At 40.0% G+C, this 25,153-nt stretch overlaps 1 protein-coding gene and 1 long non-coding RNA gene across 2 annotated transcripts in view; one reads left to right on the forward strand and one right to left on the reverse strand.

The window, feature by feature from the left end:
- The window catches only part of Pngl (N-glycanase Pngl), a 189,340-nt gene extending 170,644 nt beyond the window's left edge, over positions 1-18,696 (forward strand). Inside the window, exons 10-11 of the mRNA XM_071667835.1 lie at positions 10,881-11,039; positions 17,567-18,696. Of these exons, the coding sequence (XP_071523936.1) occupies positions 10,881-11,039; positions 17,567-17,742 (335 nt within the window). The 3' untranslated portion in view covers positions 17,743-18,696. The remainder of the gene's footprint in view (positions 1-10,880; positions 11,040-17,566) is intronic.
- The window catches only part of LOC139752041 (uncharacterized), an 80,834-nt gene continuing 57,396 nt past the window's right edge, over positions 1,716-25,153 (reverse strand). Inside the window, exon 3 of the long non-coding RNA XR_011713470.1 lies at positions 1,716-1,886. This is a non-coding gene — a long non-coding RNA (uncharacterized lncRNA). The remainder of the gene's footprint in view (positions 1,887-25,153) is intronic.

The following is a 25,153-nucleotide window of genomic DNA, read 5'->3' on the forward strand; positions in this document are numbered from 1 at the left end:
GGGTACTCAGTAGCTTATCCTGTTAGCAGTTGACCCCATGCAAGAGATGGCAGACCCCCTTTCATCAAGTAGCAAACTTTTTTCAATGATAACTGTATGTCCCAAAAATTTACATGACAGCTGTGAAGAAACCTTTGTGAATAGATGTGGAAAATTATGTGAGGTAAAGAAGTTTAAGTCTGCTGTTTAATGCCATTATTGCCTATTCTGTAAAGGTAAAATTCAAGGATGAGATTGTTTGACAAAAATGATACAATTTTCTAGTGAACTCGTTAGTTTCAGAGCATTTCAGGACTCACAGCTTATGAAATCAACAAAAGTTTTATGAGCCACTGAGATTTGAGTTTTGTAAACTAGCTTTTTATTTTGAAAACAAAGCTATCATGGAAAAGTATAATATTTTTCTACTGCTGATTTTATGATAACTTTGAACCTGTAGGAACCCCTATAAAAGTGGTTACAGGGTTATATAACGATAATGATATTTCTATCGCTGCTACAACTTCTACTGATCATAGATTATCCCTAGGGAATGGGAGAAAGAATGCTGCCCACATATCTCCTGCATGTCATAGAGGGTGACTAAGAGGAGTGGAAATATGGAACCAAAACTCTATTCCTTCTGTAATACTTACCAAAAGAAGGAACTGAGGAAGGAGCAAAGTAAGGACTTTGTCCTTTAGGACTGAATCATCTGTTCTTGGTGCCACCTTACTCACTTGGGAAATAGCGAATATTTGTATGCTATTAGCCCTCATATAGTGGTGGGGTTACATTCTCTAAGATCTGTCATTATCGCATAAGATCATTATAAGCATGAGTCATTGAAACCCATCTGATCAGGGGGGTTATGTTCCTGATCAAAAATTCTCCCAAACTAATCCTATACAAACTAACCATACACAAACTACTTAGATTACTATCAATAGACTGCTTTCTTACATGATGTAATATAGGCTGTCTGATTCAAGGACTATTACCACATCATAGGTAAATCAGATGAAATTTAATGATACTAAGTATGTTGGACATGAGGATGTAAAATGGGGATGAAGTGAGGGTTACTTGAGAGAAAAAGGAGGGGCACTACCCTTATTTACATTACCCCCTGAATTATCTGATTTGGCAACTGTTTCAACTGGAGAAGCTTGCCTTGGTCTTTTGAAAAAGCAGTTCAGTGTTATCTGTGTGGCCTGCCTTTTCTTTTCTGTGTAAATTTTATTCTAGACAAAAGCATCAGTAAGTTCTGTAGAGAATACAAGAATACATTTATTGAGAGAATTCATGTCATTAATAAGGACCACAGCCTTGTCTAAATAATCACACACTTCTGATAAGCCCTTGGTGGTGATAGCAAAAGTAACAGCATCGGTATCTTCTCTCTCTTCTTTAAAGTTTTCCTCCTCCAGTTGCATTTCTTCCTCATTGGTCACATCCTCAGAATGACTCTAGTAACTCGGTCACATCTTGTTCTTAAGTTTCTCTAAAGCCAACACTGTTGGCAGGAGAAATAATTTTTTTGTTTAGTTTGGAGGTTCCAGTTCACTAACAAAAGTCATCTTCATGGCTTGCCATCAATAAAATATAGAGGTTAATGAAAGGGTAAAAGAAGAGTCAAGGGAAAGTATTTAGGAATTTGGAGGAAGTTAAAAACCCATCTTTTAAAAAATGCTGGCTCATAGTTGTTGGGAAAGATATGAGAGGGTAGAGAGTTCCAAAGCTTCAAGGTGTAGGGAAGGAAACAGTTATCAAAACAGCTCACCAGTGAGTTGCCAGTGGCCACTCAGTAATCTTGTGATGCAGCAGCTTGCTGAGTATTGCGTAGTCTAGCTGATTTTGGGATCACAGAGGCAGCTAGCTCTTGGGAGCAAAAACAAAAGTGATACCTGTAGAAGAGGGAAAGTGAACCAATATTGTGGCATAGGGCAAGTGGGTCAAGTTTTGAATTTATCCTAGGAGCATTTATAAGTTGGACTACTTTCTACTCAGCTCAGTCATTTAAGGATGCAGAGCTAGAACTACCTGAGATGTGCAAGAATTATTTCATTTGTATGTGACTTTATAAATCTGCAGAAAGCATACAACAAGGTTGATAGAGATGCTTTGTTGAAGGCATTGTGAATATATGGTGAGGAGGGAATGCTATTAGAAAAAGTGAGGAGCTTTTATCAAGATAGTAAGGCTTGTGTGTGAGGAGATTGAGTGGTTCCAACTGAATGTTGGTCTGCAGCAGGGATGTATGATGTCACCATGGCTGTTTAATCTGTTTATGATTAGGATGATGATGGAGGTGAATGCAAGGGTCTTGGACAGAGGAGGAGGTATGCAGTCAGTTTTTTTTTTCTTTCTTTTTTTTTTGTGGGGGGGGTGATTCATTTGTTTGATAATTATACGGTGCTAGTGGCAGATTCATGTGATGAATTGCAAAAACTGGTGTCTAATTTTGGGAGAGTGTTAAAGTGGTGCCTGGAACCATCTTACACTTTCCATGTTAGGATTGCTGGCCTTACTTTCTGTCTCATCAGAACAGGACTCTTTGACTAGTCCTGCCATCTTCTCCTTACAGTCACCATACACCTACTGAAACCTCACTTATTTTCTTTGCATAAGTAATCTCACCACCACCTGTCAGCTCAAACAAATCTATCACCCCCTAGTCTTTGGCACCATGGGGTGCTAAGAATCTCTGAGTGTTCGCCTGTGTCTACTGCCAAAGAGAGAGAGGGCTCAGACGGTAGTAGCACCAGGCCCTTCCATGACCTCCTCTCTGTTAGACCTTCCTCTTTCTCCATTCACTGTACCAACATTCATGGTCTCTCTATTAACCTTTCTTCTGTTGAACACCATCTGTCTTACTTTTCCTAGTATCTTACTTCTCTCTGAGACCGATTTGTTGAATGGTCTTCTCACTATCCCCTTCTTCATATTTCATGATAATCACTTAAGATTTCACTTCAAAGGTGTTGTTTGTACTTAATCCAAGATCAGCATGCCTGTTGCTCTCCTCAAGGATCTTGAGTCCCCAAACTTTGATGTTATGTGGCTCAACTACTATACTATTCCTATGTTTTGTGTATTGCTCCCCTAATGCTACAAATTTTATATCTTTCATCAGCTATCTGAACTCTTGCCATGAGACTGTGATATCCTCTCAACCACAAGCTAAGATCCTTTACTTAGGGGATTTCTGCATTCACCATAGAGAATGGTTGAATTCCATCTCAGTGAGCAAATATTCTCCTACCTGGGCCATATTCCTGACCACTGTGACCACTCTTGATATTATGGACCGATTTTCTTCTCAAGTCCATTCTGCTTTAACTGCACAGTCTCACCTCCAATTGGTTCATCTGTTCATGCTCTTATGAATATACCCATCTTAATGGCACCCCATCCAACAGCCCCTTCTAAGAGTAAATATTGGCACCTCAACAAAGCTGACTGGAATAATCTGCGTATATTATTTTCTAACTTTCCTTGGGTAGATTACTCCCTCTGATGTGGTAATGCTTCTGTCTCCAAACACATAGCAGAGGTTACTGTTGTGGGATTGAAGGCTTTTATCCCCTTCTCCTCCAAGACAACTTCCTGATCTGAGGCCAATCTGGCAAGGGGTCAGGCATATTGGGCTTGGAAAAACTCTCCTTCCACTGACTTCCATTCAGCTTTTATCATGGCCCGTAATCAGTGCAAGATGTTATCCATGAGGCAAAGCACTCCATTTTTCAAAGGAAGTGTGACAACCTCTCCCCTTCATCCACTGATAGGTTTTTCTGATCTTTAGCTAAGGGCATTGCTAACAACTTCTGTGGCTCTACCTTTCCTTCACTTTTCTGCTCTGACGGTACCATAGCTGTCTCTCTTGTAGACAAAGCTACTCTCTTTGGTACCCATTTCACCTCTAACTCCACCTTGGATGATTTAAACATTCCTTCATCCCCCGATGCCCCTCTTACTAATCCTTTACCCTTCCCTATAATCTCTTTTCAGACTGTCCAAAAAGTGCTTCTCTTTCTTGACATGAGCAAGGCTCATGGTCCAGATGGCATCCATCCCAGTGTACTGAAAGAGTGTGCTTCTGAACTTGCACCTGTGCTTACATGTCTGCTCTGTTTGTATTTAAAAAACAGGACCTTTACTTATTCATGGAAGCATGCATTTTTACATCCCACTCCAAAGAAGGGTGACTGTTCTGATCCCTATAACTGTCATCCTGTTGCTTTGACATCTACCATTTCCGAAGTCTTTGAATCCCTCCTTAGCTCCCTTATCCTTAGACACCTTGAATCTCACATCTCTCCTTCTGATAATTAGTATGGCTTCTGTAAGGTGAGATCCCATGATGATATTCTTTCCTCTCTTGTTAATGTGTGGTCTTCATTCCTAAAAGACTTTAGGGAGTCTTGTGTAGTTGCCCTTGACATATCTAAAGCTCTTGACAAAGTGTGGCATCGAGGCCTCATCTCTAAGCTCCCATCTGTTGGCTTCCCTCCCTCACTTTGCTCCTTTATATCTAGCTTCCTCTCTCGCTAATCTATCTCAGTGATTGTTGATGGGTCAACCTCCCCCCATTTCTCATATCAAGAGCAGTGTCACTTCAGGTTCTGTCGTGTCCCCTACACTTTTCCTCCTTTTTATTAACAGTTTCCTCTCCTCCACAAATAACCAATTGTACTGATATGCTGACAACACTGCATTCAGCAACAACCTTCAATTCTGCACCTTTTTTCACTCAGAATTGGACAGGATATCTCAGTGGGGTAGATGAAATCTAGTTAAGCTTAATGCCTCGAAGACTCAGTTTCTACCTATCTCTTTTTTGAATCTCCTCACAACTTTTGTTTGTTCATTGATGATTTTGTAATTCCACCTCTTGACTCAGTGAACATATTTGGTATTATTATGACATCAACTCTTTCTTGGAAACCCCACTTTATGGAAATAGCTGTCTGGTTCTAAGAAACTGGGAGTCCGTTTTGGATGTCAGTATTTCTTTTCTTCTGAACAGTTGCTCCATGTATACAAAGGATTGATATGTCCTTATATTGAGTGCTGCTCTCACATCTGATTTGGTTCTTGCTCTGTATCCTTACTTGACAGAGTTGAGTTGAAAGTAGTCTGACAATAAACTCTCCCAGGTTGATTTAAAAACCCACTTCCTCTACACTTTTCCTCTCCTGTGGGTATTACTTTGGTTTTTGCTCCTGGGAGCTGACTGCATGTGTAGCCCCACTAGTAGCTAGACCACAAGATATTTGGCAAGCTCCTGCATCACATGATTACCATGTGGCCAATGGCAATTTGAGTGTGGGCTGTTTTGATAAACATTTCCTTCGCTACACCTCATTGCTTTGGAACTCTCCACCTTCTCGTGTCTCCTAATAACTATGACCTGGCACATTTTAAAAGCCAGGTTTTTTACTTTCTCCAAAATTCATGAAAACTTTTTCTTGTGCCTTCTTTTTCATTTCATAAGCCTCTTTATATTTCAGTTAAGGCTCGTCCTTGATGTGGACTTATGTTTGGGACTGGAGCTTCGAGCATAAAAAGATGCATTAGGTTTAGCAGTGAAAAGAATGGGGTTAATTGGGGTGTTGTTTTGAATTGAAAGAACTTAGAGGAAGTAAAATGTTTTAGATACTTAGGAGTGGATATTGCAGTGAATGAACCATAGGTACTGAGGTGAGCTATAGGGTGGGTGAGGGGTTCAAGGGTGCATTGAGGAATGGGTGGAAAGACAGTCACTATCTTCTAGGGCAAAGATGGGCATGTTTGATGGTATAGTAGTTCTGTCAGTGCTTTATGGATATGAGGTGTGGGCCTTGGACAAAATTGGTAAGGTTAGGGTAAATGTGTTGGAAATGAAATTTTTAAGGACAATATGTTTTGTAAGGAGGTTTGATCAGATAAGAAATGACTGGGTAAGAGAAGTGTTGTAGGGTGTGCTGAAATTATTTGGACATATAGAAAGGATAAATAGGATAGAATACATATCAGAAAAGAAGGGGACAATAAAAAGGAAGAAATCAAGAAGGAGGTGGAAAGATGGTTCAAAGATTTGGCATCTGAACATTCAGGAGGGCACAAGATGAGCTGGGAATAGAGCAAATTAGAGTGATGTAGTATACGTGGAATGACATTATCAATGGACTGAACCAGAGCATCTGAAATGGTTAGGACAAACCATGAAAAGGTCTGTAGAGTCTGATTGTGGATAGTGGGGCTCTATTTTTAGTGCATATATACATGACAAGTAGAGAATGAATGTGAGTGAGTGAGGCCATTTCTTTGTCTGTTCAACTAGATAGTGGATGTGAGCGAATCAGGCCATTTCTTTGTCTGTTCTTGGTGCTCATATTCTAAAAGGAGTAGTGAACTCCATCTTGTTGACAACATTGAGGTACACTGTATTAATGTTCCTCCTTTTTCCGAAGTGCATGCCTTCCAGACATTGCCAAAACATTGTTATTGAAATGGCACTTTTGTAACACCACTGTTCTTGCCACATAACAATTAAAGCCATGTGTATGCCCCAAAAGAAAGGCATGAAGGCTCTAGTAAGCATAACTATTATAAATTGATCTCTCAGGGTGGAGCTCCTCCCTCATGCATCTTTATGATAAGACATTCATGATTATGGAACTCAAAATGAGGTAACAATACATTACAGTATATCCTTCCTTATGTTTCTTGGCATGTTGTTGGTAGGCTAGCTATTACATGTTACTGCGTGACCACCATTGCATCCTTGTATCCCAAAGATGGTGCAGGAATATGAACTGATCTAGTCATACACTTCAGTAGAGGACTAGATCCTTGTTGGTATAATTGTGCTTATTATGGCTACCACTTCACTGACATCGTGATAGAATCCTGAAGTGAGGCCCTCAGTGCTGATTAGATTGGCCTACCATCACTAAAAAGATCACCATCATATCATTGGTATCTTAGCTGAGGCATAAGGACATTTTGGAAATCATGATTACTGAGTACTGATTAACTAGATCCTTATATTACACCAAAGGCTACAGGTTATGTTTATCATGGGCATCCTGATAGATCATATCTCAGTGAAAGAGCAAAAACCTTAGAAGTGGTAGGATACTCCCAAGTTGAACCAGTTTCAAAAAACATCGAGACAGCTGTTTTTTTATGTGTTGTCCAGGTTTAAAACCCTTTCAAGTCTGTTCCCACCCTGCATATGCCATGATCATTGTTGAATGAAAACAAGCAATCCAGGAAAGGTATAGAAACCTAGCCAAAGGTGTCCTGGAAAGGAAGCTCTGCTCTTTGAATATTTATTTTTCTTTATATGAAGTGCTTGGCCCTGCAAGGGGTTAACTGTATTCCTACCTTTGCCCTGCTCTGTATTCCTGCCTTTGCCTTGCTCCCCTATTACATCACGGTGCAACAGTGGTTAAGATATGGGACTGCCAGATTAGTGGTTCATGTAATTCCATCCAATCTACCTTAACAAGTAGCTCACAGTTCTCCTAACCCTGTGAAAAAAGTTGTCTCAGTAAAATAGGAAAACTCCCATGCTCAGGATTAAGGAAAAACCTGAAAAAGGAAGGCTGAGGCTAAACGTCCATGACATACAGGAATTTCTAGAGCTACATGGTGACCAGGATATCAGCAGATTGATTGTTACTAGTAGATTGGCAGTAGGATGGACTTGAACCAAGCTGTCAGAAGTAATTACAGAACAGATGTTTAGTGAAGGGGTTGAGGCACTTACCTCACCAGAAGGAAGGCAGTTAGAGGTATCTAACCTTTACTGATTTTAGAGATCCTCTCAAAGCTTACATGACAGGTTGACTCTTTAGGGAAAAGTAATTACAGTAAAAATAATATATTTAATGATTAAGTGGACTAAGGCAGGTGAAAGGTGGTTGACAAATACATGCCAAGAAGGTGGTTACTATGGGTAGTGCCTCTTTATAGAAGTTAACTCACAAAAGTTGCAGATAAAATTATCCTCTCAAGTAGTTATCATCATTTAGGACATGAGAGAGAAAAATTAACGAAGTTTGGTTTTTTTACAAAAATGTCAAAAAAGTTATTACATATCAATTTTTTATAATTATGTAGGTTGAAGGAAGATAGATGAGAGGCATAGGATGAGGAGCAGAGTGCAAACCCCATAGTGAATACCATGGTCAGGTTTCAAGACCTTTGTCAAGTCAGCATTTGGCCAGCAGATGAAAGTAGATAGATATTGTACATTGCATAGAAAATAATTTAAGTATAGTGGATATTGACAGTAATTACCTTTTTTAAATGCTTTAGTGTTTGGATACACTGAGTCCTCATACTTTTTAAATTTGTGCAATGATTTTTTGTTGAATAATCTGAAATATTAGAAGTGTCTGTGTTTTTACCAGTAATAACTTGAATTAATGTCTTTTGAATTTTATGCCAACAAAGGATATATGTTCATCCACTTTTAGAAAGTATAGTACCAATACAGGTGGGAGGTGGGCAGATTAGAAAGGGTAGTGAGTGGTGGGATGAAGAAGTTAGTGAAAGGGAAGAGAGAGGCATTTGGACAATTTTTGCAGTGAAATAGTGCAAATGACTGGGAGATGTATAAAAGAAAGAGGCAAGAGGTTAAGAGAAAGGTGCAAGAGTTGAAAAAGAGGGCAAATGAGAGTTGAGGTGAGAGAGTATCATTAGATTTTAGGGAGAATAAAAAGATGTTTTGGAAGGAGGTAAATAAAGTGTGTAAGACAGGAGAACAAATGAAAACATCGGTGAAGGGGGCAAATAGGGAGGCAATAACAAGTAGTGGTGAAGTGAGGGTGAGATGGAGTGAGTATTTTGAAGGTTTGTTGAATGTGTTTGATGATAGAGTGGCAGATATTGGGTGTTTTGGTCGAGGTGATGTGCAAAGTGAAAGGGTCAGGGAGAGTGATTTGGTAAGCAGAGGTAGTGGAAGCTTTGCAGGAGATAAAAGCTGGCAAGGCAGCAGGTTTGGATGGTATTGCAGTGGAATGTATTAAAAAAGCTCGTGACTGTTTTGTTGACTGGTTGGTGAGGATATTCACTGTATGCATGGTTCATAGGGAATTGCCTGAGGACTGGCTTTCATAGTGCCATTGTACAAAGGTAAAGGGGATAAAGGTGAGTGTTCAAATTACAGAGGTATAAGTTTGTTGAGTACTCCTGGGAAATTATATGGAAGGGTATTGATTGAGAGGGGAAAGGCATGTACAGAGCATGAGATTGGGGAGGAGTAGTGTGCTTTCAGAAGTGGTAGAGGATGTATGGATCAGGTGTTTGCTTTGAAGAATGTATGTGAGAAGTCCTTAGGAAAACAGATGGATTTGTATATAGCATTTATGGATCTGGAGAAGGCTGTGGAAGGTATTAAGAGTATATGGTGTAGGATAAGTTGCTAGAAGCAGTGAAAAGTCATTATCAAGGATGTAAGGCATGTGTACGAGTAGAAAGAGAAGAAAGTGATTGGTTCTCAGTGAATATCAGTTTGGGGCAGGGGTGTGTGATGTCTCCATGGTTGTTTGATTTGTTTATGGATGGGGTTGTTAGGGAGGTGAATGCAAGAGTTTTGGAGAGAGAGGCAAGTATGCAGTCTGTTAGAGATCAAAGGGTTTGGGAAGTGATTCAGTTGTTGTTCGCTGATGATAGAGCACTGGTGGCTGATTTGGGTGAGAAACTGCAGAAGCTGGTGACTGAGTTTGGTAAAGTGTGTGAAAGAAGGAAGCTGAGAGTATATGTGAATAAGAGCAAGGTTATTGGGTTCAGTAGGGTTGAGGGACTAGAAATTGGGAGGTAAGTCTGAATGGAGAAAAACTGGAGGAAGTGAAGTGTTTTACATATCTTGGAATGGATTTGACACCGGATGGAACCATGAAAGCATAAGTGAGTCACAGGGTGGGGGAGGGGGAAGGTTCTTGGAGCATTGAAGGATATGTGGAAGGAGAGAACATTTTCTTGGAGAGCAAAAATGGGTATGTTTGAAGGAATAGTGGTTCCAACAATGTTATATGGTTGTGAGGCATGGGCTCTAGATAAGGTTGTGCGGAGAAGGGTGGATGTGTTGGAAATGAGATGTTTGAGGACAGTATGTGGTGTGAGGTGGTTTGATTGAGTAAGTAATGAAAGTGTAAGAGAGATGTTAGGTAATATAAAGAGTGTGATTGAGAGAGGAGAAGAGGGTGAATTGAAATGGTTTGGTCACATGAAGAGAATGAGTGAGGAAAGATTGACAAAGAGGATATATGTGTCAGAGGTGGAGGAACGAGAAGTGGGAGACCAAATTGGAGGTGGAAGGATGGAGTGAAAAAGATTTTGAGCGATCAGGGCCTGAACATACAGGAGGGTTAGAGGCGTGCAAGGAATAGAGTAAATTGGAACGATGTGGTTTACCGGGGTTGATATGCTGTCAGTGGATTGAACCAGGGCATGTGAAGCATCTGGTGTAAACCATGGAAAGTTTTGTGGGGCCTGGATGTGGAAAGGGAGCTGTAGTTTCGGTGCATTATACATGACAGCAAGAGACTGAGTGTGAACAAATGTGGCCTTTGTTGTCTTTTCCTAGCGCTACCTCGCATGCACGCAGGGAGAGGGGGTGCCATTTCATGTGTGGCGGTGGGAATGAAGGCAGCATGTATGAATATGTACATGTATATATGTATATTTCTGTGTATGTATATGTATGTATACTTTGAAATATATAGGTATGTATATGTGCGTGTGTGGGCGTTTAGGTATATACATGTGTATGTGGGTGGGTTGGGCCATTCTTTTGTCTGTTTCCTTGAGCTACCTTGCCAACGCGAGAGACAGCAAAGAAGTATGATGAATAAATAAATAATGAATAGTACCAATACAGATGACAGTTTTTGTTTAATTCACAGAAGGCAGCAGCATTGGTGAAATTAGTTGGCAAGTGGATTGGACACACACGAGACTGAAGGTTATATCGGTACTAGTAGTATTCCAACATGCCACATTTGAGGCTGGTTCTGTTGTCTGGCAACTCTGTGCTGGAGACAGTTGCTTCATGGGAACTAAAGGTACGTCAAAAATATTTTGTGATAAGTCCTGAAGTATCGTTTTGAACCATTTTCATTGATTAAAAATATTACTTCTTTATAGTACCCTCATAATCCAAACTGTGGATAAGTAGATGAGGAGCTCATCATTCTGAATAAGTACAAAGTTAACCCCTACTGAACTGCCAAAACTTCAGAAATATAGTCTTACCACTTGAACATGTTTTAATTTTTCCACTAAGACAGACCTGTTTGAGTCTTAGAACGAGAACTTGTTTTGTGGGGGCTGAAATATGATTTTACTCCCAAAAATGAGGTATATCCATAAGTATTCAGCATATTAAGCTGGCAGATGCACCCTCATTCATGTACAGTTCCCTGCTGGTACTATTCTGACTTGTCATTTCTTGATTTTGGCTGGTGTTCATTGGTGTAGCCAGATATTTTTCTTCAGTAGCTGCATCAACAATATGTCTATCTATCTATCTGTCTGTCTATATCTCTGATGCACGTTTCTTTTGGGAATTCCTATCAAAGGGATGGCCATGGGAAAAGAATCTCTACTTTTCCTTGTCCTTATGTGCCTTCCTCGCATACCCCATTACATGCATTCTTCCACCATTTCTCTCTTTCTAGTACTCTTGCACTCTTATTTCCCCAGGTCACAGGTGGTTATCCTCTTAAACCAACCCCTTCAGTCATTTTGTCAGACACTCTCATAAAGTTCTCTACCTGCATTCTTTCCACATGCCCAAACCACCTCAAAGTATTGCATTTCACCCACTCTTCAATTTGATAATTTAATCCCAGTGCAACAACAATTACAACAGCAAAAATAGAAATAAGGAAGGGCAAACAGTTAGCATATAAATACATACTAAGAAGTAAGCAATCCATACATTTACCCAAAGTTAATTTTCCAGTGTGTACACACAGTTTTACCTCTGCATTTACTTCAATAACAAACCACTCTTGGAAAGTGATTATAATTGTAGGAAATGGGGGGAGAGCTGTATCATGATCAAGGCCTTCCTCCTAGCTACACCAATGCTTTTGCTCTCTTTATTTTTGTATCTAACAGTCAAATTTTTCGTAGATATTCCAAAATCGCAAATTGGAATGACTTAGTTGTACTGTATCGTAAGGAAACGACTATACCTGGAGACAACACTTGAGTGAACAGTATGGTGATGACTGTAGACTTTGTGATGGTGAGCCTAACCACTACATTTTATTTATGCTTTTTTTTAATGGTTTTAGATATTCAATTTTAAATATGCAAATAGGGGAGAAAAAATACTTCCCGTGTATTCCCCGCAGTCATAGAAAGTGATTAAAAGGGGAGGGAGTGGGGAGCTGGAAATCCTCCCCTCTCGCTTTTTTTTGATTTTCCAAAAGAAGGAACAGAGAAGGGGGCCAGGTGAGGATAATCCCTCAAAGGTTCAGTCCTCTGTTCTTAATGCTACCTTGCTAACGTGGGAAATGGCGAATAGTGTGAAAGAAATAACAAAAGTTCAAATGACCACAGTGAAATTATCTGCAGTTCTGTTTCCTGTGAAGAATGGGCTGTAAGTCTGAATTTGAAACACTCGTATTAGAATATGCCAGTTCATCTCAGGATGATGAAGTTCCTGGTTTTCCAGGCAGGTAAGAAAATGTAACAATACAAAGGTCTCTTGTATAGCTCTGGCTCATTGAACAACAGTTTGCAGCATTTTGCATTTATTTTCTTTCTTTCTTTCAAACTATTCGCCATTTCCCATGTTAGCAAGGTAGCGTTAAGAACAGAGGACTGGGCCTTTGAGGGAATATCCTCACCTGGCATTTATTACTGTTTTGAATATTCTTTTTCACTGGTAATGAAAAATTTGAATATACAGTTTTGTAAAGTTTTTCAATCATAATTTCTTTTATGATGATGCCAAAGCTAAGTAATGTTACAAATCTATCCCATAAGCACTAGAAATGATATTTGGAAATCTTATTCCACCCGCTCATGGTCACCTTTTAAGGAATATCAGTTTTACATTCAAGTAATATTTTTAGTGTGCCCATGTAGGTAAGAACTGCCTGACTTTGGCCTGAAGAGTCATATTCTTAGGATATAACCAGTGTGGAATTTAAGCAGTTGCAGGTAGAAAAACTCTGTAGGGGAGAGGGGAGATACAAACACCAGCACATCCCCTACGACAGGCTTAGCTGAAGTGTTTGATTTTTATACAAGGATCTGATCCTCATTAATTACATGGATTTCTACTGTGAGTGTTCCCTGGTGTTCTGTAGAAAGCTTACAGATCCTTTATATGCTTATAGAGAAATTTATGGAGGGAGAAATAGATAGTCCACACAGCTAACATTGGATAGCTTTTTCTAAAAGACCAAGGCACACTTCTCTTCCCTCTCCAGTTGAAACAGTTGAAAAGTCAAATAACTCTCATATCCCCTCTTTTTCAGCCCATACCATTCTCTGGGCTTGTCTCTTATTCTTCTACTCATCCCAGTTTCACAGACTCCTTCCCTGCACATACCATCCTTACACCTCCCTTTTTTCTTGCAGCAGGAATTTACCTTTCTTGTATCATCATTAACTATGACATGTCACCTTTCACATGTGACACACTCCACCTGCACATTTAAGAACAACTTCCCTAAATATCTTTCACTTCCCTAGTTTCATTTACTTTCACCCTGTGCTATTCTTCACTAAATCTTTCAAGTTATCTCTGTGCACAGATCTGTTTTCTGTACATTCTCACTTGCACAACTTCTGTCACATGTATGTGAACCCAACACAAACTTTCACACTTTCCTCTTCTAAGAAATTATGAGAAATTTCAATTATTACCCCTTCCAGCACATTCATATCAAACAGTCTCTCCTTTACATGCAGTCTAATGATAGTCACTGACCTCAGTCTCCACTCACCCAGGCATACTTATGTAAGCACTTTTTTTTTTTTTTTGAGCCATATGTTTCCAATCACCAATCCTTTTTCAGCACACAATTTAACAAGCTTTTCCACACTTTCATTTCCATCAGGGATCCAGTGACCCCTAGTTATATCATCACTTGCCACATCACCCACTCTTGCATTCAGTCTCTTAGCATCAAGATTTAATCTCACTAAGTACTCCCAAAATGCACTCCTGTCTTTTTTACTCCACTCTTTATTTGTGTTTTGAAAGAGCAAATGGACTATGATAAGGGAAGCAGATACAGAGGTACAGTCAGAAAGTACCTGACTGCCATTTTCTGTATTTCCAGCATAAAATCAGAAGCCTCAGTTTACGTTTTGTGGGTTGTGCAAGCAAGGGTACATGTTTACAGTGAGCACAAAGGATTCCTGTAAAGTTTCCTGGGATTTTTATCCTTACATTCTAATGAAGGAAATAATATAGGCCATCTTACATTAAAGAATAAGTGATTGTCAGATCAGTAACAGAAAAAATAGAGATGAATAAATTATGAGTGATCATGATATGAGTGCTAGTAAGATAAATGTGTTCCATAATGGTGGAGAAAGTTGTGCAAACTCTGCTACCTTTGTGTGTGGATGCAGTGAGAATGAAAATAGGCATCATGAAAGATATTCCTAATTACAGTGTAATGTGTCTCTAGTTGGGCGATACCCATTTCAGCAAATCGTATACTTCAGCCATTTGAAGGTACTGGACCTCTTACTGTAAAAAGAAAGTTCTTGCTTATATTATTTATATTTATTTTAGTATACTTTGTCGCTGTCTCCCGCATTAACAAGGTAGCGCAAGGAAATGGGCGAAAGAATGGCCAAACCCGCCCACATACACATGTATATACATACACGTCCACACACGCATATATACATACCTATACATCCCAGTGTATACGTATAGATAAACACACAGACATATACATATATACACATGTACATTATTCATACTGTCTGCCCTTATTCATTCCCATCGCCACCTCGCCACACATTAAATGACAAGAACCTTTTTACTTTGGGACTGGTGGGTCAGTTGCAAAATTTGTTCCTTAAGAATTGATGGGTCAAGTGCCACTATAACCATGTTTTTTGGGTTTTGATGTCAGGTGTAGAAATTAGTTCCTTGGTTTTATATGACTTTCTTCTGTTCTATTGTCATCCTCCTTGAGAGGTCCTGAATAACGAAGGCTTGGAAAGCTGTTCCTTTACTTCTCCAGTGAGTTATGAAGATCAATAAGTGGGCTTTTCATGTAAAAGACTGCATCTGGTTTGTTGAAATGTTAATAGATTTTACATTACTATCACTGGGTTTTGGTTGGTTTTGTATATATACTCTCTTCCCTTGAGCAGTTTCTTAATAGTTCATAAGTTTTTTTTTTTTTTTTTTTTTTTTATATACTTTGTCGCTGTCTCCCGCGTTTGCGAGGTAGCGCAAGGAAACAGACGAAAGAAATGGCCCAACCCCCCCCCCATACACATGTATATACATACGTCCACACACGCAAATATACATACCTACACAGCTTTCCATGGTTTACCCCAGACGCTTCACATGCCTTGATTCAATCCACTGACAGCACGTCAACCCCGGTATACCACATCGCTCCAATTCACTCTATTCCTTGCCCTCCTTTCACCCTCCTGCATGTTCAGGCCCCGATCACACAAAATCTTTTTCACTCCATCTTTCCACCTCCAATTTGGTCTCCCTCTTCTCCTCGTTCCCTCCACCTCCGACACATATATCCTCTCGGTCAATCTTTCCTCACTCATTCTCTCCATGTGCCCAAACCACTTCAAAACACCCTCTTCTGCTCTCTCAACCACGCTCTTTTTATTTCCACACATCTCTCTTACCCTTACGTTACTCACTCGATCAAACCACCTCACACCACACATTGTCCTCAAACATCTCATTTCCAGCACATCCATCCTCCTGCGCACAACTCTATCCATAGCCCACGCCTCGCAACCATACAACATTGTTGGAACCACTATTCCTTCAAACATACCCATTTTTGCTTTCCGAGATAATGTTCTCGACTTCCACACATTCTTCAAGGCCCCCAGAATTTTCGCCCCCTCCCCCACCCTATGATCCACTTCCGCTTCCATGGTTCCATCCGCTGCCAGATCCACTCCCAGATATCTAAAACACTTCACTTCCTCCAGTTTTTCTCCATTCAAACTCACCTCCCAATTGACTTGACCCTCAACCCTACTGTACCTAATAACCTTGCTCTTATTCACATTTACTCTTAACTTTCTTCTTCCACACACTTTACCAAACTCAGTCACCAGCTTCTGCAGTTTCTCACATGAATCAGCCACCAGCGCTGTATCATCAGCAAACAACAACTGACTCACTTCCCAAGCTCTCTCATCCCCAACAGACTTCATACTTGCCCCTCTTTCCAAAACTCTTGCATTTACCTCCCTAACAACCCCATCCATAAACATGAAGAAGTAAGAGTATTAGTGAAAGAGAAGAGAGAGGCATTTGGACGATTTTTGCAGGGAAAAAATGCAATTGAGTGGGAGATGTATAAAAGAAAGAGACAGGAGGTCAAGAGAAAGGTGCAAGAGGTGAAAAAAAGGGCAAATGAGAGTTGGGGTGAGAGAGTATCATTAAATTTTAGGGAGAATAAAAAGATGTTCTGGAAGGAGGTAAATAAAGTGCGTAAGACAAGGGAGCAAATGGGAACTTCAGTGAAGGGCGCAAATGGGGAGGTGATAACAAGTAGTGGTGATGTGAGAAGGAGATGGAGTGAGTATTTTGAAGGTTTGTTGAATGTGTTTGATGATAGAGTGGCAGATATAGGGTGTTTTGGTCGAGGTGGTGTGCAAAGTGAGAGGGTTAGGGAAAATGATTTGGTAAACAGAGAAGAGGTAGTGAAAGCTTTGCGGAAGATGAAAGCCGGAAAGGCAGCAGGTTTGGATGGTATTGCAGTGGAATTTATTAAAAAAGGGGGTGACTGTATTGTTGACTGGTTGGTAAGGTTATTTAATGTATGTATGACTCATGGTGAGGTGCCTGAGGATTGGCGGAATGCGTGCATAGTGCCATTGTACAAAGGCAAAGGGGATAAGAGTGAGTGCTCAAATTACAGAGGTATAAGTCTGTTGAGTATTCCTGGTAAATTATATGGGAGGGTATTGATTGAGAGGGTGAAGGCATGTACAGAGCATCAGATTGGGGAAGAGCAGTGTGGTTTCAGAAGTGGTAGAGGATGTGTGGATCAGGTGTTTGCTTTGAAGAATGTATGTGAGAAATACTTAGAAAAGCAAATGGATTTGTATGTAGCATTTATGGATCTGGATAAGGCATATGATAGAGTTGATAGAGATGCTCTGTGGAAGGTATTAAGAATATATGGTGTGGGAGGAAAGTTGTTAGAAGCAGTGAAAAGTTTTTATCGAGGATGTAAGGCATGTGTACGTGTAGGAAGAGAGGAAAGTGATTGGTTCTCAGTGAATGTAGGTTTGCGGCAGGGGTGTGTGATGTCTCCATGGTTGTTCAATTTAGTTCATAAGTAGATATATCAAATGGTAATATGCATTAAAGGACTTTACTTTGCAGATGGTGTTATGGAACTCTCTGCAGAGGACTTGCAGAATAAGACAACAAAGCTCGAATTATCTGCAAGACTTTTGAACAGTCAAGGAGAAAATTCTTGGCAACATGCTCAGCTCTTTCGTCAGTCAGATTCCTCGACAGACCAATTCCCATTTCTCGTGCATATTAAATTCAACTAGGTATTCAGTGAATTAGTGCAGATATTTTATGAGATGTGTTTGTCCCACATCTTTTTAAAAAGGCTTGAAATGAAATTATAGGGTGATCTGTTATTAAAGTTAAAACAGCGACATTGGTTACACAATTATTTGCCGCGTTTGTGTTATTATTTGTGATGACTGGTTATCTGGTTGCCATGCCTTTTTGATATTTTGTTATCTATTCAGCAAGCAGTCCAATGGTTATATGCTTGCCATATCTTTTTCATGAGGTTTTGTTATGGCACCCAGGCGACATATTTTGGATTGTATTTAATCATCACTGATTTTAGGTTAATTTTAATTCCATTTCTTGGTACTCATCATGGAACCTAACCTTACATCAGGTGAGATTAGATGATCTTGGTTAAGAGATAATGGGAATTATAGTTTATTAGAATCTGATTAGATGTATGGCCTCAGCAGTTACATTAATTGCTCTGTCCCATAACCAATGTGATCTAATGTAACATAACATGATACTGTGTAACCTCTTTGGAGGTTTTCATTGAGTACAAGTTTGAAATATATATTTTGATTTGGTCCCATGAAAGCTTTAGACTTATGGAACTAGGTCTTTTAGGATCAGTACTGTACCAGTGTAGTGAGGTGGAATATGTTTAATAAATACTTCCTAACCAGTGTGCATGCTTGAATGATAAATAGAAGCAGTCAGATATATCATCAGAGTAAGAGCTTGTATTTCAATGATATGTTTGATTTTTATCTAATGGGATATAGCAAGATTTTAGATTTTTTTTCTTTTTTCTTGCAAATAGTGTATGAGCCAGTAGTTTAGAATTTGGTCCATTTTGTCATTTATTTATTATACATGAGGTTAACTAAGTAAATTATGGTACTGAACTTGTTAGATTTAAGATCATTATCAAGTATGACAGAATTGCATGTATTGGAATGAAATATAGCTATCCTTTTTGCAGTAAATTATTGATCCCACATATATATAATCCCTGAGGTTGGAAAGAGAATTCTAACTCCGTATTCCCAACTTGGAGGAGGCAACTGAAGGGGGTGGGAGTAGGGAACTGGAAACCCTTCCCTTCTTATATTTCAATTTCTAAAAGAGGAAACAGAAGGACCCAGGTGGGAGTGCTCATCCTCCTCAAAGGCTCAGATTAGGGTCTGAATGTATGTGGCTTTAACCTAGATAAGAAGAGAGGAGAGATAGGTAGTATGTTTGAGAAAAGATAAGTGGATGTTCTGGCTCTGAGTGAAACAAAGCTCAAAGATAAAGGCAAAGGATGGTTTGGAAAATCCTTTAGAGTAAAGGCAGGGTTTGGTGACAGCAAAAGAGCTAAGAAAGGAGTAACATTACTCCTGAAGCAGGAGCTGTGGAAGTGTGTGATAGAGTGTAAGGAAGTAAATTATGGATTGATGTGGGTAAAACTAAAAGTGGACAGCGAGAGGTGGTTGATTATTGGTGCTTATGCCCCTGGCCATGAGAAGAAAGATCATGAGAGGCAAGTGTTTTGGGAGCAGCTACATGATTGCATTAATAGTTTTGGTGCACAAGACTGGGTATTCGTGTATTAGTGATGGGTGATTTAAATGCGAAGGTAAGTAATGTGGCAGTTGAGGGTATGATTAATGAACATGGGGTATTCAGTGTTATGAATGGAAATGGTGAAGAGCATGTAGTGTTGTTTACTGAAAAAAGATTGGTGGTTAGGAATACATGGTTTAAAAAGAGAGATATACACAAGTATACCTATGTGAGTAGGAGAGGTAGTCAGCAGCCATTATTAGATTATGTATTAATTGATAGGTATGTAAGGGACTTTTGGATTAAATGTGCTGAGAGAGGCAACTGGTAGGATGCCTGATCACTTGAGGAGGCAAGGGTGGAGATTTGTAGTGGTTTTTGAAAAAGAGGAAGTATTGTCAGGAAAGAGACTGGTGAGAGTAAGTGAGCATGGAAAGGAGACTTGTTTGAAGAAATACCAATAGAGATTAAGTGTAGAATGGCAAAAGATGAGAGCAAATAGAATGAGGGAAGTGATGAGGAATGTAAGGTATTAAGGGAAGCAGTGATGGCATGTGCATGAGATGCATATGGCATGCAAAAGGTGGGAGGTGGGCAGATTAGAAATGGTAGAGTAGTGGGAAGGAGTAAAGTTGTTAGTGAAAGAGAGAAGAGAGGCATTAGGGTGGTACTAACAGGAAAGGAGCCCAAATGAGTGTGAGATGTATGAGAGAAAGTGGCAAGCAGTCAAAAGGAAAGTGCAGGTGTTGAAAAAGAGGGTAAATGAGAGTTGGGGAGGGAGAGTATCATTAAACTTCGGGGAGAAGGGATAGGGGAGAAAGAATACTTCCCACACATTCCCCGCATGTCATAGAAGGTGACTAAAGGGGACGGGAGCGGAGGGGTTAGAAACCCTCCCCTCCTTGTATTTTAACTTTCTATAAGGGGAAACAGGAGTCATGCAGGGAGTGCTCATCCTCCTCAAAGGCTCAGATTGGGGTGTCTAAATGTGTGTGGATGTAACCAAGATGAGAAAAAAGGAGAGATAGGTAGTATGTCTGAGGAAAGGAACATGGATGTTTTGGCTCTGAGTGAAACGAATTCAAGGGTAAAGAGGAAGAGTGGTTTGGGAATGTGTAGGGAATAAAGGCAGGGGTTGGTGAGAGGACAAGAGCAAAGGAAGGAGTAGCACTACTGAAGCAGGGGTTGTGGGAGTATGTGATAGAGTGTAAGAATGTAAACTCTAGATTGATATGGGTAAAACTGAAAGTGGATGGGAGAGAGATAGGTGATTATTGGTGCCTATGCACTTGGTCATGAGAAGAAAGATCATGAGAGGTAAGTGTTTTGGGAGCAGCTGAGTGAGTGTTAGTAGCTTCGATGTAAGAGACCGGTTTATAGAGATGGGTGATTTGAATGCAAAGGTGAGTAATGTGGCAGTGAAGGGTATAATTGGTGTAAATGGGGTGTACATTGTTGTAAATGGAAATGGTGAAGAGCTTGTAGATTTGTGTGCTGAAAAAGGACTGGTAATCGAGAATACCTGGTTTAAAAAAAGAGATATACATAAGTATATGTATATAAGTAGGAGAGATGACCTGAGAGCATTATTGGATTATGTGTTGATTGATAGGTGCATGAAAGAGAGACTTTTAGATGTTCATGTGCTGAAAGGGGCACCTGGAGGGATGTATGATCATTATCTTTTGGAGGCAAAGGTGAAGATTTGTAGAGGTTTTCAGAAAAGAAGAGAGAATGTTGGGGTGAAGAGAGTGGTGAGAATAAGTGAGCTTGGAAAGGAGACTTGTGTGAGGAAGTACTAGGAGAGATTGAGTGCAGAATGGAGAAAGATAAGAGCAGATGCCGTAAGGGGAGTTGGGGAGGAATAGGATATATTTAGAGAAGCAGTGATGGCTTGTGCAAAAGATGCCTGTGTCATGAGAAAGGTGGGAGGTGGGCAAATTAGAAAGGGTAGTGAGTGGTGTGATGAAGAAGTAAGATTGTTGAGGAAAGAGAAGAGAGAGGCATTTGGACGATTTTTGCAGGCAAAAAGTGCAAATGACTGGGAGATGTATAAAAGAAAGAAGCAAGAGGTCAAGAGAAAGGTGCAAGAGGTGAAAGAGAGGGCAAATGAGAGTTGGGTGAGAGAGTATCATGAAGTTTTAGGGAGAACAAAAAGATGTTTTGGAAGGAGGTAGATAAAGTGCTTAAGACAAGAGAACAAATGGGAACATCAGTGAAAGGGGCTAATGGGTAGGTAATAACAAGTAGTGGTGAAGTGAGGAGATGGAGTGAGTATTTTGAAGGTTTGTTGAATGTGTTTGATGACAGAGTAGCAGATATAGGATGTTTTAGTCGAGGCTGTGTGCGAAGTGAGAGGGTCAGGGAGAATAGTTTGGTGAACAGAGAAGAGGTAGTGAAAGCTTTACGGAAGATGGAAGCCGGCAAGGTGGTGGGTTTGGATGGTATTGCAGTGGATTCTATTAAAAAAGGGGTGACTGTGTTGTTGATTGGTTGGTGAGGATATAGGGGGTGACTGTGTTGTTGATTGGTTGGTGAGGATATTCAATGTATTTATGGTTCATGGTTAAGTGCTTGAGGATTGGCAGAATGCATGCATAGTGCCATTGTACAAATGCAAAGGGGATAAAGGTGAGTGTTCAAATTTCAGAGGTATGAGTTTGTTGTGTATTCCTGGGAAATTATATGGGAGGGTATGGATTGAGAAAGTAAAGGCATGTTCAGAGCATCAGATTGGGGAAGAGCACTGTGGTTTCAGAAGTGGTAGAGGATGTGTGGATCAGGTGTTTGCTTTGAAGAATGTATGTGAGAAATACATAGAAAAACAGATGGATTTTTATGTAGCATTTATGGATCTGGAGAAGGCATATAATAGGGCTGACAGAGATGCTTTATGGAAGGTATTAAGAGTATATGGTATGGGAGGTAAGTTGCTAGAAGCAGTGAAAAGTTTTTATCAAGGATGTAAGGCATGTGTATGAGTAGGAAGAGAGGAAAGTGATTGGTTCCCAGTGAATGTTGGTTTGCGGCAGGGATGTGTGATGTCTCCATGGTTGTTTAATTTGTTTATGGATGGGGTTGTTAGGGAGGTGAATGCAAGAGTATTTGGAGAGAGGGGCAAGTATGCAGTCTGTTGTGGTTGAGAGGGCTTGGGAAGTCAGTTGTTGTTCGCTGATGATACAGCGCTGGTGGCTGATTCGGGTGAGAAGCTGCAGAAGTTGGTGATTGGTAAAGTGTGTGAAAGAAGAAAGCTGAGAGTAAATGTGAATAAGAGCAAGGTAATTAGGTTCAGTAGGATTGAGAGACATGTTAATTGGGAGGTATGTTTGAATGGAGAAAAACTGGAGGAAGTGAAGTGTTTTAGATATCTGGGAGTGGATTTAGCAGCGGATGGAACCATGGAAGTGGAAGTGAGTCAGAGGGTGGGGGAGGGGGCAAAGGTTTTTAGGAGTGTTGAAGAATGTGTGGAAGGTGAGAACGTTGTCTCGAAGAGCAAAAATGGGTATGTTTGAAGGAATAGTGGTTCCAACAATGTTATATGGTCGTGAGGAATGGGCTATAGATAGGGTTGTGCAGAGGAGGGTGAATGTGTTGGAAATGAGATGTTTGAGGACAATATGTGGTGTGAGGTGGTTTGATCGAGTAAGTAATGTAAGGGTAAGAGAGATGTGTGGAAATAAAAAGAGTGTGGTTGAGAGAGCAGAAGAGGGTGTTTTGAAATGGTTTGGGCACATGGAGAGAATGAGTGAGGAAAGATTGACCAAGAGGATATATGTGTCGGAGGTGGAGGGAACGAGAAGTGGGAGACCAAATTGGAGGTGGAAAGATGGAGTGAAAAAGATTTTGAGTGATCGGGGCCTGAACATGCAGGAGGGTGAAAGGCGGGCAAGGAATAGAGTGAATTGGATCAGTGTGGTATACCGGGGTCGGCGTGCTGTCAATGGATTGAATCAGGGCATGTAAAGCGTCTGGGGTAAACCATGGAAAGTTCTTTGGGGCCTGGATGTGGAAAGGGAGCTGTGGTTTCGGGCATTATTACATGACAGCTAGAGACTGAGTGTGAACATATTCCCTGCGTGTCGTAGAAGGCGACTAAAAGGGGAGGAAGCGAGTGGCTGGAAATCCTCCCCTCTCTTTTTTTAATTTTCCAAAAGAAGGACCAGAGAAGGGGGCCAGGTGAGGATATTCCCTCAAAGGCCCAGTCCACTGTTCTTAACACTACCTCACTGACGCGGGAAATGGCGAATGGTGAAAGAAAGAAAGATATATAAGAATATATATGTGGTGTGGGAGGCAAGTTGTTAGAAGCAGTGAAAAGTTTTTATCGAGGATGTAAGACATGTGTACGTGTAGGAAGGGAGGAAAGTGATTGGTTCTCAGTGAATGGAACTCTCTGCAGAGGACTTGCAGAATAAGACAACAAAGCTCGAATTATCTGCAAGACTTTTGAACAGTCAAGGAGAAAATTCTTGGCAACATGCTCAGCTCTTTCGTCAGTCAGATTCCTCGACAGACCAATTCCCATTTCTCGTGCATATTAAATTCAACTAGGTATTCAGTGAATTAGTGCAGATATTTTATGAGATGTGTTTGTCCCACATCTTTTTAAAAAGGCTTGAAATGAAATTATAGGGTGATCTGTTATTAAAGTTAAAACAGCGACATTGGTTACACAATTATTTGCCGCGTTTGTGTTATTATTTGTGATGACTGGTTATCTGGTTGCCATGCCTTTTTGATATTTTGTTATCTATTCAGCAAGCAGTCCAATGGTTATATGCTTGCCATATCTTTTTCATGATGTTTTGTTATGGCACCCAGGCGACATATTTTGGATTGTATTTAATCATCACTGATTTTAGGTTAATTTTAATTCCATTTCTTGGTACTCATCATGGAACCTAACCTTACATCAGGTGAGATTAGATGATCTTGGTTAAGAGATAATGGGAATTATAGTTTATTAGAATCTGATTAGATGTATGGCCTCAGCAGTTACATTAATTGCTCTGTCCCATAACCAATGTGATCTAATGTAACATAACATGATACTGTGTAACCTCTTTGGAGGTTTTCATTGAGTACAAGTTTGAAATATATATTTTGATTTGGTCCCATGAAAGCTTTAGACTTATGGAACTAGGTCTTTTAGGATCAGTACTGTACCAGTGTAGTGAGGTGGAATATGTTTAATAAATACTTCCTAACCAGTGTGCATGCTTGAATGATAAATAGAAGCAGTCAGATATATCATCAGAGTAAGAGCTTGTATTTCAATGATATGTTTGATTTTTATCTAATGGGATATAGCAAGATTTTAGATTTTTTTTCTTTTTTCTTGCAAATAGTGTATGAGCCAGTAGTTTAGAATTTGGTCCATTTTGTCATTTATTTATTATACATGAGGTTAACTAAGTAAATTATGGTACTGAACTTGTTAGATTTAAGATCATTATCAAGTATGACAGAATTGCATGTATTGGAATGAAATATAGCTATCCTTTTTGCAGTAAATTATTGATCCCACATATATATAATCCCTGAGGTTGGAAAGAGAATTCTAACTCCGTATTCCCAACTTGGAGGAGGCAACTGAAGGGGTGGGAGTAGGGAACTGGAAACCCTTCCCTTCTTATATTTCAATTTCTAAAAGAGGAAACAGAAGGACCCAGGTGGGAGTGCTCATCCTCCTCAAAGGCTCAGATTAGGGTCTGAATGTATGTGGCTTTAACCTAGATAAGAAGAGAGGAGAGATAGGTAGTATGTTTGAGAAAAGATAAGTGGATGTTCTGGCTCTGAGTGAAACAAAGCTCAAAGATAAAGGCAAAGGATGGTTTGGAAAATCCTTTAGAGTAAAGGCAGGGTTTGGTGACAGCAAAAGAGCTAAGA

Source organism: Panulirus ornatus, chromosome 12 (genome assembly GCF_036320965.1).
Source record: "Panulirus ornatus isolate Po-2019 chromosome 12, ASM3632096v1, whole genome shotgun sequence".
Taxonomy (NCBI): domain Eukaryota; kingdom Metazoa; phylum Arthropoda; class Malacostraca; order Decapoda; family Palinuridae; genus Panulirus; species Panulirus ornatus.